The following is a 15,039-nucleotide window of genomic DNA, read 5'->3' as shown; positions in this document are numbered from 1 at the left end:
AAAGACAAGAGAAAAAATAAAAAACAAAAAACTTTACATGAAAACGGCTTTAGTAAAGCGAAAAGAAATTTATGAATTACATTATCACCTTCTAACCAAAAACAAAGACAAAAGAAAAAATATATATATTTAAATGAAAACGGCTTTATTAAAGCCCAAACAAATTACTGAATAACACCTTCTAACCCAAAACAAAGAGAAAATAAAAAAAAAATTTACATCAAAATGGCTTTACTAAAGCTCACAAAATTTATGAATTACATTATTACCTTCTAACCCAAAACAAACACAAGAAAAAACAAAATAAATTTACTTTAGTCAAGCCAAAAAATGCTGAATTACACATTCTAAAAGAAAAGAAAAAAAAATTAACATGAGAACGGTTTTAGTAAAATAATTTTAACCCAAAAAATTATTCTGAAATACATTATTACCAAAACAATGACAACAGAAGCAAAAAAAAAAAAATCAATTTTTTTTTTTTATTCTTCAGAGTTCAGTTAAACTGAAACTAAAAAAATTGTTTGCCAAAAAGCATGGTTCAGAATCGCGCTTTCAGAAGAAAAAAATTTTAAGCTAAAAATGTGGTTCATAACCACGATTTCAGAAGAAATTTTTTTTTTGATAAAAGCGTGGTTCAGAACAACGTTTTCAGAAGAAAAATTTTGTTGGATAAAAGCGTGGTTCAGAAAAGCGATTTGAGAAGAAATTTTTTTTTGGATAAAAGCGTGGTTCAGAACAGCAATTTCAAAAAAAAAAAATTAATTAAAAGCGCCTTTTGTAACCGCGCTTTCTTAATTAAAATCGCGTTTTATAACTACGTTGTTAAGACTTTTCAATTTTCACACAAGATAGGCACGCACACGTTGAAAGCATGGTTATGAACCACATTTTAACTTATTTTAAGAATTCTTTCAAAAGTAGGCTTAGTTTAAAAATTGAATTGGTATTTCGGCTTATTTTGGGAAATGTCCTAGATTTCTCCCTTTTATATAAACTTCCGTTTTTTTTTCTTTTTTTTTCCGTTCATTCTCTCTCGCAACAACACTTTCTCTGAGATCATTTCTCTTCGTTCGTGTTCTATTTTGTAGATTTCTCCCTTTTATATAAACTTCCGTTTTTTTTTCTTTTTTTTTCCGTTCATTCTCTCTCGCAACAACACTTTCTCTGAGATCATTTCTCTTCGTTCGTGTTCTATTTTGTATAATTGTTGGGATTTGGATATGGCTTTATTTTTCTGGTTTTCTAGGGTTTTAATGGTGTGAAATTTGAGTTCAAATCGAGGGATTTTGGGGGAATCTAGAGAGAGAAAGAGAAGAGAAGAGCATGGCGTCCGGAGAGAGAGAGTTCGAGGAGCAGCTGGAGGAAGCTGGGAATAGGCTCCTTCAACCTCCGTCTTCGGTCGATGAACTCCTTCCTCTGCTTGACGTAAGCCCTAATTTATCTGGGTTTTGATTCGTTGAACTGCTTTCTGCCCTTGATTTCTAGGGTTTTTAGTTTTCTATAATTTTTCAGTACTTCATTCGTCTATCTGGGTTTTGATTTTTTTTTTTTTCCCTTGCTGTACCGCATGTTTTTTATGGCATTTGGGTCTTGTTTGGAAAATTTATTCCGTAGTTAGGGCTCTTTATTTTATTTGTTTGTACCACTTGTTCTTTTCCAATTAGTTCATCGAACCGGTTTCAGGAGGATGGCCTACCATAGATCAAAATTTTATCTCTGTGTATAGGATGCAATGTGGAAATTTTGTAGATTGACTAGTTTTTCTATTAATCTTTTGTACTTACGCAGTGTGTTTATTTGTTGCATGTTTCACTCCTTGCCCTGAATCTTGTGAAATCAGTGTATTCTATAAATGCATGGTTCCATCATTTTATGAGGTCATAATTGGAAGTCTGCAATAAAACTGAGTTCCTGTTGGCATAAGACAAATTGGTATTGCAAATGAATTGAACTTATGACATGTATATAATTTTATACATTTAATTATTTCAGTCGGTTCGGGGTGTACTAGCGAAATATTCTATCAAACCGAGACTAGACCGAAAAGTGAAGAAAATCAGACTTTCATTCCTGCAGGTGACCATTTTGTCCCTTGAAACAGTCCATGACCAAGAGATGTTTTTTCGAGTCGGTTTGGTCTGGTACATCGGGTTAGTCGGTTTTTTGATAGCCCTAGGACAAATAGTAAAATTTTTGTGGAACTTGAATTTGCAATTAGTTTGTTGTGTGTAACAATGGGCTGCTGCTGTCTGGGCACTTGTGATCCTAGGTGATCGAAGTGTAAAATGGCTACGTTACGTAACTCTCAATGAGGTAGCTTAGATGTTGGCTTTCAACCCGGGCTTTGAATGCTATCGGAGGGGTACCTTCTTGTTGCGTTGGTGCTTACCTGGGCACTTTCCTAGGTAACAATGTGAATCTGTATGAGTGGGCAATATTAAGTGGCCATCTTGTACTAGGATAATACCATGATGTACTACTATATAGAGAGGAAACATTTATGTAAGTCTCTATTTACAATCATATCCTTTCCTTCTTATTACTGCTGTCAAATAGAAGCTTTTTCCTATACTATAGTTGCAACTTGCAAGTCTATTGTTGTGGGGGAAACAAAACTTCGACAAGTAGAAGCGTCCTGGCAAACCATCTATCAAAGAGGTTGTGTTGTAAATCCTTTCTAACATGATAATGAACATGAGTACAGGGTAGAGGTGACATTCGCATTCTGTAAATGCAATAACACTCTTCTTGATTTAAACTTTGCAACACTTTTTGTTTCCTTAGCTGGAATTTTGAATTTGTACTCTCGATATGTTTTAGAACTTTTGGTATTATCCTAACACTATGACTTTGGTGTTATCCTAACATCATAACTATTGTAGGTTTAGGATATTTTGCAATACAGGTTACACTTGCATTTTGTAACTGCAATGCGTGCTTCTTGATTTAAACCTTGCAACATTTGCCATGTTTTGAATTTGTAGTGTAATGTAATCTAAGTGGGCATCGTATCTTTTGTAGTCGCATTTGATCTTATTTAACTAACACCTTCTTTAAAAAGAGAGAGGAATACTTAAATAGCTTTTAAAAATGGGTCAAAAAGAGTCAAACATATTATTTTTTGTAAAATGAGCAATATGTAAAGATTCTTGTAGACTTTAATGTTGCAACATAGGCTGGCAGTACTAGATATATACATTAAAATGCAACATTAAACCATAAAAATTATTATAAGTCCATGTAAAGATATTGGAATCTAAAAGGTGAGAAAGTAGAAATATTTGGAGTTTGGATGGTGATATTAATTTAATAACATGTGGAATACAATGATGGGATACATTAAAACCATATTAAAAGAAGTCCTAAGAGAATAGAAGAGAAAAGACCCTACATGTAAAGATATTTGGTGGTGGTGGAATTATGTGATACAATTTGTAGTAAAAATAAATTATTATTTTTTTTGAAAAAAAAGGAATGTTTTAAAAATGGCAAAAAGATAAAATTGAGATAACTTTTAAGAAAAATAAATTGGTTAAGAAGGAGGTTGAAAGCCTGCTATGATTTTTTATACTAAATTAGATGTAAAAATGTAGAAAACAATAAATTTTTTTTTTTGGGTAAAAGAAAAGAATACCTTACAAACTTGCTAAATTGTGAGAAAAGAAAATAAGAGATTTTTTATTTATTTATTTTAATTTTTTTTTTCACTTCTTTGATTTGCTTGTAAATTCTTTTGTATAATCTTCTTTTGTTGTGATTTTCAGCAAGTTGAGAATTTTCTCTCAAGAGTGGAGCAGTCACCATTGAAATCAATGCAAACTGCACTTTCTCCATCTATGAAGGCATTGGTTGCAGATAAACTTCTAAGGCATCCTGATGTAGATGTGAAAGTTGCAGTTGCCTCCTGCATCAGTGAGATTACAAGAATTACTGCACCAGATGCTCCATATGATGATGATCAGATGAAGGTACTGGGTTTCTGTTATTTTTGTAGAGAAATTTTATCATCATTTGTTTTATCCTCATAAGTTTTCACTGTTTGTATACACAGGATGTTTTTCAGTTGATTGTATCATCCTTTGAAAATTTATCTGACAAGTCCAGTAGATCATATAATAAGAGGACCTTGATTCTTGAAACTGTAGCCAAGGTCAGGTCATGTGTGGTCATGTTGGATCTAGAATGTGATGGTTTGATTGTTGAGATGTTCCACCACTTTCTGAAAGCTATAAGGTATGAGCTAATATTTAAGATGATGAACATGTTCTTTTTCTTGTGCCATGCCCGGAAAAACCAGGCTATATTAACACTTTTCTGTCTTGTAATATCCACTTTATTTTGTGAAATTGAATTTTCGTATTAATTCTAATATAATATATTATTCTGCTACAAAATCTAAAACAGTAAAGCCAAATCAAATTGTTGTGTTTTCTTTTGCTTCTCCCTGGTCCTTGGCTCACATTTAATTTTGCACTCATGGTTTTTGGTTATAGGTCATACTTTATAAGCTGTAGGATGTGTATATTTATGTATATCAGCAGATGGTGGAGGTCTACCCAGCTAGGGGTGACTTTTGTTTGGACGTGTTGTATAAAAAAAATTTAGGCTGTAGTGTGAGTTTATTCTGCATGAGTTGGTACCAAAAGTGTTGCAAAGTTGTAAAATTTTGATTCCCCATTTTTGAAGTAACTGCCTCCTATTCACTATTGCAGGTTCCATACTTTTTGATAGGTTTATTCTTTATTGATTTGATTTTAATTGAATGTTGTTTTTCATTCATATATTTTTCTTTAGATATAAATATCCAATAAGCAACTTAATTGATTAGCTAACAAGGTTACTTCCCTAACTTAAATCAACTACAAAAAATCCTGCTATGATGATTTGTTCATGTTTCTCTTTTCAGCATCTGATATTGCTTTTGTTCAACTTTCAGGGATTATCACCCAGAGAATGTGTTTTCTTCCATGGTCACAATTATGTCTCTTGTACTGGAAGAAAGTGAAGATATTTCGTTTGAGCTAATCTCTCCCATCCTAGCTAGTTTGAAAAAGGACAATCAGGTCAATTATTATTGACCAATGGATTATTGTGTTTTTATCTCCCTTGTTTTGTTTTTGTTTTTATGAATTTGTCTGAGGTTTTTCTATTTTCAGGAGGTTCTGCCAATTGCTCGGAAATTGGGGGAGAGAGTATTTGAAAACTGTGCAACAAAGGTCAAACCTTACCTGATACAAGCTAAGGAATCCTTGGGCCATTCTTTTGATGATTACAGCAAAGTAATTGCATCTATATGTGATGGAACAACTGATGTTGGACATAACAATGACGGTACTGTTAGACATAATGATGACGATGCTTGTGGAGAACAGTTGGTATGCTCACTTACATTTTCAACGTAGTATTCTTTTATGCATAAATTTAAGAATTGTGAGAGATATAGAGGGTGGAGGTAAATATTGTTTGAAATAAGCTGCCTTTCTCCTTATATACGAGTGTAAACTTTTGACGGGCATAATGGCAGAGCTTAAGTTGCACCATTTTTTTAAAGTAAGTCTGATAATAACTTGTTAATGCTGCTTGCCGATGCTTTCTTATCCAATAATATCCTTGTTCTAATACCCAAAAGTAATAGACCGTTGGCACATGGGTAGCTCAATTTCTATGATTGTATTTTTGTATGTGATTCTGATATTACATGGTTAATGATGTATTACTACTAGGCGGCTGTTACCACTACTGCCCTGTCTGCATTCCTGTCCCTGTCTCTAGCAACAGCAATCCTGCTTAACCAAAGTGTTGTAGCAACTCCTGTGCGATTATATTACCTGCACCTACATGACCATCTCTCGTTTATAATCTCGCTGGTACCCTCTATCTGTAACCTATGTTCCATGGACTTAGGTGGAATGTTGGGTGCTGGTATGTGTGGGAGTGTTGGATTTGTTTGATTCTCATGACAAAGGACGCTAGGCTATGAAGCATGGGTGCGGGTACGCCGATACGGCAAATTCTAAAAAATGTAGGGTACGGATACGGTTGGGGTACGCCAAAATTTTCATTTATTATTATTATTATTATTATTATTATTATTATTATTATTATTTTCTTCTAATTTTAAATTTATAGCTAAACATCAAATATATAAATCATAAGTTTCAATATTGAAACTAAAAAAAGAACAACTTGTCTAAAATGTTATATAATTCTTTATTTTTTTTTTTGATTGTCTAAAACAGGATGCAAAAGAGAGCAAAACCATGACTCATGGGTAAAGGGTGTTGGAAATAAATTACTTGATATTTTCAAAATTGAAAGAAGAATAGTAATGGTTGCAATAAATTATAGCCAAAAAAAAAAAAAAATTCATTTTGCCGTACTGGTGTCGTATCTAAATGTATTTGCCGTACCCGGTACGTGTACCACCGTATCGGTATGTGTACTCGCATCCGCTAAGTACTCGGTACTTGTACGGCACCATTTTTGGAGTACCCGTGCTTCATAAACGCTAGGAGTTTGCGACACGGCTAGATCTTGTATTTTTTTAAAACGTACTTTTATTTTTTAAAGGTAAAACGGAGTTTGCAAACTAATAATAGAGCATTTTTTGCATAAAATGGGTGTCTTTTGCATAGTTGTATTGCAAAACTCGATTACTTAGGCATGCTTGGTGGGTGCATGTCCGACTTAGCATCTCGTGCACATATGTGATACCTTTTAAGTGTTGAGCGTCAGATACGGTTACTTCACAAATTTAGAAGAGTTCGTGTAACATTGCCCATAACATCACAACTTTCCTGCGCAATTGTTGCATTGCTTTCTAGTTGCCTTGTTTGCTTGGTTTGAGGTGAGGAGAGCCTCCAAATGGCTTGCTTGTATAAAGCTTTATCATCGACCATGGGGAATATATGTTATGCTGTGATTGCTAATATTGTTCTTCACTGTTCAGCAACCAACTCCGCCGAGGTTGTTAACAACTCCGCTGGTCCCAAGCCCGGATCAAGGAGGAGGGTTGTGTGTTAGGTAGCCGACAGCCAACATGTAAAAAAACCGTTCGGATCCTTTATGAAAATGAATCCTACTTTGCATCGTTTAAATGCTAGGTCGTTACCCTCAAGTAACGCGTGGCGCTTGCCTTCGGGTGTTTCGAAAAGTGAGCAAGGGGTGTCGCATCGACGCCTAGGTGCGGTGAAAAATGGGCAAAGGTTTTTGCCTTTTTTTTGGACGAGCGCGGGTAAAGAAGCTAGTCGAAGACTACAGGTTTAAGGCAGCCACTTGGAATATAGGAACCTTAACTGGTAAGACGATAGAATTGGTAGATGTTATGATTAGGAGGAGAGTTAGTATAGCTTGCGTACAAGAAACTAAGTGGACGGGTGAGAAAGCTAGGAAAATTGTGGATACTGGTTTTAAATTGTATTATAGTGGTAAGGACAGACGCAGGAATGGGGTAGGAATCATAATTGCCAAGGGTCTGGTGGAGAATTTAGTGGCGGTCATTAGAAAAGGGGATAGGATTATGTTAGTTAAACTAGTTATTGAAGGGAATGTAGTGAATGCTATTAGTGCATACATCCCTTAAGTAGGATTAGATGATCAGACTAAGAGGGATTTTTGGGAGCAAATGGATGAGATCTTACAAGAGATGCCCGTTGGAGAGAACTTGGTTATAGGTGGAGATTTTAATGGCCATGTAGACATAGATAAATTAGGCTATGAAAGGGTGCATGGTGGATAGGGTTTTGGTGACAGAAATGAGGCTGGAGAGAGTATCTTAGATTTTGCGTTGGCTTTTGACCTAGTGGTGGCCAATACTATGTATAAGAAGAGGGAGGAGCATTTGATAACTTTTAAGAGTGGGTCAGTTAAGAGCTAAATAGATTACTTGTTAGTGAGAAAAGTGGACCGCCTAAAATGCAATGATTGTAAGGTGATTTCTGGAGAGAGCCTGACCTCTCAACATAGGATTTTGGTACTAGATTTATGTTTTAGAGGGCAATACCAAGCTAGGAAGGATGGTGGGTATCGTAGGACGAGATGGTGAGACCTAAAAGGGGATAAACTAGAAATATTTAAGAATAGAGTAGATAAGGAAGGTACTTGGGACTTGGAAGATGATGCTAACATTATTTGGAACTCGATGGCCAATTGTATGAGGAGAATCTCAAGAGAAGTGCTTGGAGAGTCGAAAGGGACGGGATCTAGCGCTAGGGAACTTGTTGGTGGAGGGAAGAGGTTCAAGCGGTAGTTAAGGCAAAGAGAGAGTGCTTTAAAAAGTGGCAGAAGGATAGAACTGAGGAAAACCTTAAGAGCTATAGATTGGCTGTTAAAACCTATCACCTACTTCACCCACTTAAACCTACTCCACTAAACCTAACCCACTAAACCTACTCCACTTAAACCTACTCCACTAAACCTAACCCACTACACCACTACCACCTCCACTTCACCTACTCCACCTACCACCTACTACCACCTACTCTTCTATATATAGGAATCATTGTAACATTCAATAGATGAACATCAATCAATAATACATCAGTTTTTCTAACATGGTATCAGAGCAATAAGATTTAGGCCTGTATTTCTTTCTCGCCGGCGGGCAGTAGGCCGGCAATCTTGCCTTCGTTGCCCGCTGGAGTTTTCTACACATACTCACTTGACGATCTGCGTTGATTCATGATCAGACAGTCCAATTTTGTTCCTGCCCCTTTGTTTCTGCCGCCACCGAGCTCGCCGGAGAACTCCGCCATGCTGCTCTCGCTCAGTCACCGGAGAACTCTTCTGCTCAATCCTTGATGGTGTTGTCATAGCTACACGAGACCAACAAATCTAAGCCCGGCTGAGAGAGACGGGATAATTCATTTAGGAGCTGCTGTTGTTGCACATCAAAATCTGGCAACAAATCTAAGCCCTCTGCTGCAATATCTCTTGCATTTAAAGATGATCACAAGCGACTTGACTGAAAATGAACTGCTGTGTATGTGTTGTGGCTCTGTGTGAATGTGTGTATGAACTGCTGTGTGTTGTGTGTGGATAACCAACCCGAGAGAGAGAAGTTGGGTGGGTTTCTCTTCTCTAAACCATGCTCCACAGGCTGTTAAAGCTCCAAACACCAAACACCCACCTTTATTTTAATATTTCCACCCATTTATTTTAAACTTTTCTTCCACCAACCCACCAACCCACTGATTTTATATTTTATTTTATCACCCATCATTTCTTTTCACTTTTTCTTCCCACCACTTTCAATCAACTTGTCTTGCATAGCGGGAAGATTGATAAAGAAAAATATTCCAATACAACAAAGCACACCCATCCTTCTTTTATTTATTTAATCACACTCACCAAGTTTGTTTCACTCTCATTATCACATCCATACACACCGGTATCATGTTGTCTTCAACTTTCTTTTATTTATCATTTTAAAATACACCCTTATCATGTTGTTCCCCACCTTCTTTATTATATATATATATATATATCTCTTTTTATTATATTCTATTACTCAAACTCTCCTCCATTTGATTTTAAAATCACTTATTTTTTATTTATTTTTTCCCAAATCACTTTTCCTCCTTTTTAAATACCCCCACTTTATTTTTTGAAACAATCACACTGATATTTTTCATATAATTCATCTATAAATATTTTTTTATCTATTTTCTTTCTCCCTTGTTTTCTTTCATTTTATTTTTATTTTTTCAACACAACACTCCAAAAAAAAAAAAAAAAAAAAAAAAAAAAAAAAAAAAAACATTTTACAAACTTGTCATTTCTTCATGCCGGGGATCAACCCCGATCAGCATTTTACACAAAAAAAAAAAAAAACGCAAAACAACCACATCCACAGGCGGGATTTTGCTTCTCTACTCTGCTGCGGGTCGCTTTTTCTTGCCTCCGTCCTGGGCGGCCCTTGCCGGTGCTGCCTCTGTGTTTCCCGCACCCACTCCACTGGGCACGATCACTACTCCCTGCTCCTCCACTGCAGCATATGGCGGACCTCCAAATCGGAACATAACGGTGGCCTTCCGCTTCAGTTCCTTATTTTCCGCCTTCAGCACACTTATCTCTGCTCGCGCATCCTTATACATGCGTTGGAGCAGAGCCAGTTGGGCGTTTAACTGCTACACCTCATTTGTCCTACTCTGCAGCCGGTACGACAAGTTTGTGACCGCAGTCATGGTTTCAACACATGACTTCAATGTATACTGATTCGCCTCAATATCTGATTGCACCGCCATTTTTTGCTCCACCGATCGCATCGGAAAGTTCAACTTAGCAAAACCAGAGGCGCTTGGTTGAGGTTCACTGGCCACCGCACCAGTTATCTCTCTTGTTGACTCGTTGAGGTCGGGAAAGAGAGTGAGCAGACCACGGGACGAAGAGGCCATATTCTGGGTAGCTGAACGGGAAGACGAGGCCATGTTATGGGTTTCTGAGTGTTCGAGAAGGGTTGGTTACAGAGTGTTTACAGCGTGTTTCAAGATTTGCAGCTCTTAGCGACAAGCTCTCAGAGAACGAAGAGGTTTCAACTGGTTTGTTATGCTTCCAAGCCTCAGCCTCCGCTTCGGTTTATAAAGACCATGATGAAGAGGCAGACACGCGCATCATGCGCCACTTGCCGACAGACGACAAAACGGGCGCGCAAGCCAAGATGGTCACGCGTCTCGCCATCATGTCCGGCACACCTTTTTATGGAATGGGCACGCCTTTTGATGGCACGCCTTTTTATGGATTTGGCACGCCTTTTGATGGCACGCCTTTTGAAAGATTGGGTACACCTTTTGAGGGTGCGACTTTTTAAGGGTCCGACAAGACTCTGTAAACTGTCCCGACATTGATTCCGGTTAGCTCCTTCATAGGTCCGACAAGACTCAGTAAACTGTCCCGACATTGATTCCGGTTAGCTCCTTCATGGGTCCGACAAGACTCTGTAAACTGTCCCGACATTGATTCCGGTTAGCTCCTTCATGGGTCCGACAAGACTCTGTAAACTGTCCCGACATTGATTTCGGTTAGTTTCTACAAGGGTCCAGCAAGACTCCGTAAACTGTCACAACAACTGTCACAACATTGTCTGCTACAACGGTCCGACATGACCCCATAAACTGTCTTCTACATCGGTCTGACACAACCATCCAGTGTCCTCTACAACGTTATGACACCACCATACAGTGTCTTCACCATCGGTCTGACACGACCATACAGTGTCTCCTATCCTCTTTTCTTTTATGTATTCGTCTATTTTCTTGTTTTGTTACTCTCTCCAAACTCAAGTTGGCTAGTTCCTATCCCCCTTGAGTTTGCGGGGGGCTGTTAAAACCTATCACCTACTTCACCCACTTAAACCTACTCCACTAAACCTAACCCACTAAACCTACTCCACTTAAACCTACTCCACTAAACCTAACCCACTACACCACTACCACCTCCACTTCACCTACTCCACCTACCACCTACTACCACCTACTCTTCTATATATAGGAATCATTGTAACATTCAATAGATGAACATCAATCAATAATACATCAGTTTTTCTAACATTGGCTAATAAGGAAGTCAAAAAAGTAGTGAGGGAGGCTAAGTTGAAAGTTTATGATGACCTATACACTAGACTAGATAGTAAAGAAGGAGAGAAGCGGATATACAAACTTGCTAAGATACGGGAGAGGAAAACAAGAGATTTTAATCAAGTTAAGTGCATCAAGAGTGAGGATTCTAAGGTATTGGTGAAAGATGAAGAGATTAAGGAAAGATGGAAGAACTATTTTGAAAAACTATTAAATGAGGAATATGGAGGTACGGCAATAGGGGAAGAAATGGCTAGTAATACGATAAACCAATACTATAGGTTTTATCGCAGGATTATGAACTTTGCAGTGGAGATTGCACTTAAGAAGATGAAATCAAATAAGGCTTTAGGACTCGATGATATCCCTATTGAAGCTTGGAAGTGCTTGGGTAAAAAGGGGTTGCTTGGTTGACTAGGATGTTTAGCAAAATTTTGTTGATTAGGAACATGCCAGATGAGTGGAGGAAGAGTATTTTAGTGCCAATATATAAGAATAAAAGAGATATCCAGAATTGCAACAATTATAGAGGAATCAAGCTAATGTGCCATGTAATGAAAGTGTGGGGAGGGTGATGGAACGCGGATTGCGAGATATAACAGAGGTGTCAGAGAATTAATTTGGGTTTATGCCCGGCAGGTCAACAATGGAAGCGATTCATCTTTTGAGGAGAGTAATAGAAAAGTATAGAGAAAAGAAAAGAGACATTCATATGGTGTTTATCGACCTTGAGAAAGCATATGATAGAGTGTCCCGAGATATAATATGGTGGGTGTTAGAGAAGAAAGGGGTAACAAAAGGTTACATTGATGTGATTAGGGACATGTATGAAGGGGTGGTGACCACTATTAGATCGCCTACTGGAGAGACAAATGAATTTCCTATCACTGTTGGGTTACACCAAGGATCTATCTTAAACCCTTATCTTTTTGCTTTAGTTATGGATGAGTTGACGAGAAATATTTAGGATGATGTGCCATGGTGTATGCTTTTTGCAGAAGATATCGTGCTAGTGGATGAGACTAGAGAAGGAGTTAATACAAAGTTGGAGATTTGGAGAAAAAACTCCTGAATTTAAAGGTTTCCGGATAAGCAGAAATAAGATAGTACATGGAGTGTAAATTTAGTAACAGTAACAATGAAAGCAGAGGAGAAGTGAAGATTGAGAACCAAGAATTGCCTAAGAATGAACATTTTCATTATTTAGGGTCGATTATCACAACAACGGAGGAGATTGATGCGGATGTGGCTCATAGGATTAAGGCGGGATGGTGTAAGTGGAGAAGTGCGTTTGGGGTATTGTGCGATAAACGAATAACTACTAGACTAAAAGGTAAGTTCTATAGAATGGCTATTAGACTAGCGATGTTGTATGTGACAGAGTGTTGGGCAACCAAGAAACAACATATAGATAAGATGTGCGTGGCTGAGATGAGGATGCTAAGGTGGATGTGTGGCAAGATTAGACAAGACAGGACATAATTAGGAATAAGTGTATTCGGGAATGGATAGGAGTAGCACCGATAGAAGATAAGTTGAGAGATAATTGATTGAGATGGTTTGGTCACATTCAACGGAGACCAACAGAGGCAGTAGTGAAGAGATGTGATACTGTAATGGTAGAGAGGAGTGTTAGGGGGCGGGGTAGGCCTAGATTAACGTTGGCTAACGTTGTAAATAGAGATATGGATCTACTTAATTTGACTAACGAAATGGCCTTTGATAGGGCCGCGTGGAGAAGAAGGATTCATGTAGACAACCCCATTTGATGGGACTTAAGGCTTGGTTTGGTTTGGTTACTGTCCAGCAACCTCAGGGAGATCCACTACGAATTTCAGATCTCTTTCATTTTAAGTAGTGCTCGTTTTAAAATAATATTGTCTACCTATAGTGAATGTCTTCATTTGATGCTAATAATGTTTACTGAAATTGTCATTGCCTCAGCCAAAAAGGTTTTATTTTTTTATATGTGAGCATAGATGTAATCATGATTTGGTATTCATTGTGCTGTAATGTTTTCTTCAGATTGAGGAAAGCAAGTTGGCTAGGGCATCTTCAGAGGGGGCAGCTCAGGTATGTCATCAAGTTATATCTGTTTTCTGTAATTTATACTTGTAGGTTTTATCCATCTTAACTTCTAGTTGTTATTTGTTCTGCTTTTACATGTGATATTGCCAGTTCTTGTACTAATTGCACATGTGATATTGCCACTTCTTGTACTAATTGCATCAGGCTGATGAGAACAAGTTGGCTGTGGCATCTCCTGATGGGGCAGCCCAGGCATGTCCTGATAGTCTATATTATTTTTATGTATTTTTTGATTTGTATATCTAGTTGTGAGTTAATTTATAAAGTTTTGTGGACCAACCTTATCTTGCAACTTTGTTAAAAAAAACCTTAATCTTGCAACTAATCTTGCAACTAATCGCTTGGAGGTCATCAATCTAGGATCAAATGACAAAAGAAAGTGTGACAGAGACTTGTCCTGAAGGTGATCATCCTGCTGTGGACGGATCTCCAAAGTCAGTTATGAGTAATGGTGTTCCAGAAACTGGGAATGAGGATAGATTGGCAGATCCAGAGCCTTTAAAGAAGCTAGAGCATGGTCACCAAGCTGATCAGTCAGTTGATACTAATGTAACAAGCAGTGCTGAACCCGATGATTCAGAGAGTGGGAAGATTGTAAAATCAGAGTCTAAGCCTGAACAAACATCCAAGGAAAGAGGACAGAAACCTAACTCTTTAATCAATTCAACAGAACCTTCTGACTCCTCTCGAGTTGATAGCGATAAAGAGGCTGAAAGAACGGCAGACCGTCGAAAAAGTCGTAGCAAGGAAGTCCGTAGTTCACCTTCTGAGGAGCTGTCTGTTGAGGTGGCTGTGCTGTCAGAAAATGACAAAGAGAACGTTCAGGTTTCCTCACCAAAAGCAATAGAGAGTGAGCCAGTGAATGTGGCTTCCCCATCTCCGAGTGGGAGTGTTCCTGATGAGGGTAGTCCAAAGAAGGTTGGACGACCAAAGAAGAAAGACTTGGTTGAAGAAGGTCCACTATCTGCCAATGTTGCTTCTAAGAAAGCATCTGCCGGTACAAGTGATTTGGAAGTGAAGACCCAGAGACACTCTGGAAAAAAGGCTCCTGCTGGGAGTACTGAGGAGAAGACTCTGGCTCTGACGGACAATTCCGAGAGTGAAGGTGGGACAAGTGATTCAGAGGCAAAACCATTGAAAGATTGTGTTAGGAAGGTACATGCAAAAGATGAGATAGTGGATGGGCCCTCATCAAAGAAGAAGGAAGATAGGAAAAGGCGTGGGCGAGGACGAGTACGAGGACGTGGACGTGGAAAAGCTACTTTGGTGAAGGATTTAACAAAATCATCCACGGAAGATGATGACAAAGTACTTTTTGATGTGCTTTGGCATTGTGCTGTTCTATTTATGCCTTGAGTCTTCATTGACCAAGTAT

At 38.0% G+C, this 15,039-nt stretch overlaps 1 protein-coding gene across 6 annotated transcripts in view; it reads left to right on the top strand.

The window, feature by feature from the left end:
- The first annotated feature begins 922 nt into the window (after nt 1-922).
- LOC114323750 (sister chromatid cohesion protein PDS5 homolog C) overlaps nt 923-15,039 on the top strand; it is a 33,886-nt gene continuing 19,769 nt past the window's right edge. For 2 of the 6 annotated variants that reach the window (XR_014348234.1, XM_082901370.1), the window contains exons 1-9: nt 970-1,428; nt 1,996-2,079; nt 3,768-3,971; nt 4,055-4,236; nt 4,940-5,066; nt 5,160-5,378; nt 13,602-13,649; nt 13,809-13,856; nt 14,025-14,972. Coding sequence is in view for 5 of the 6 variants with exons in the window: in XM_082901370.1 (XP_082757496.1) it covers nt 1,327-1,428; nt 1,996-2,079; nt 3,768-3,971; nt 4,055-4,236; nt 4,940-5,066; nt 5,160-5,378; nt 13,602-13,649; nt 13,809-13,856; nt 14,025-14,972 (1,962 nt within the window). In the remaining variant the exon portion in view is untranslated. Of the gene's footprint in view, nt 1,429-1,995; nt 2,080-3,767; nt 3,972-4,054; nt 4,237-4,939; nt 5,067-5,159; nt 5,379-13,601; nt 13,650-13,808; nt 13,857-14,024; nt 14,973-15,039 lie in introns of all 6 variants that reach the window. The other 4 variants (XM_082901372.1, XM_028271411.2, XM_082901371.1 and 1 more) reach the window with 4 other exon arrangements.

The sequence above is a fragment of the Camellia sinensis genome, chromosome 13 (assembly GCF_055761805.1).
Source record: "Camellia sinensis isolate YWXY chromosome 13, ASM5576180v1, whole genome shotgun sequence".
NCBI classification, from domain to species: Eukaryota; Viridiplantae; Streptophyta; class Magnoliopsida; order Ericales; family Theaceae; genus Camellia; species Camellia sinensis.
Note: the sequence above shows the minus strand (reverse complement) of the source record. Positions and strands in the feature narration are given on the sequence as shown.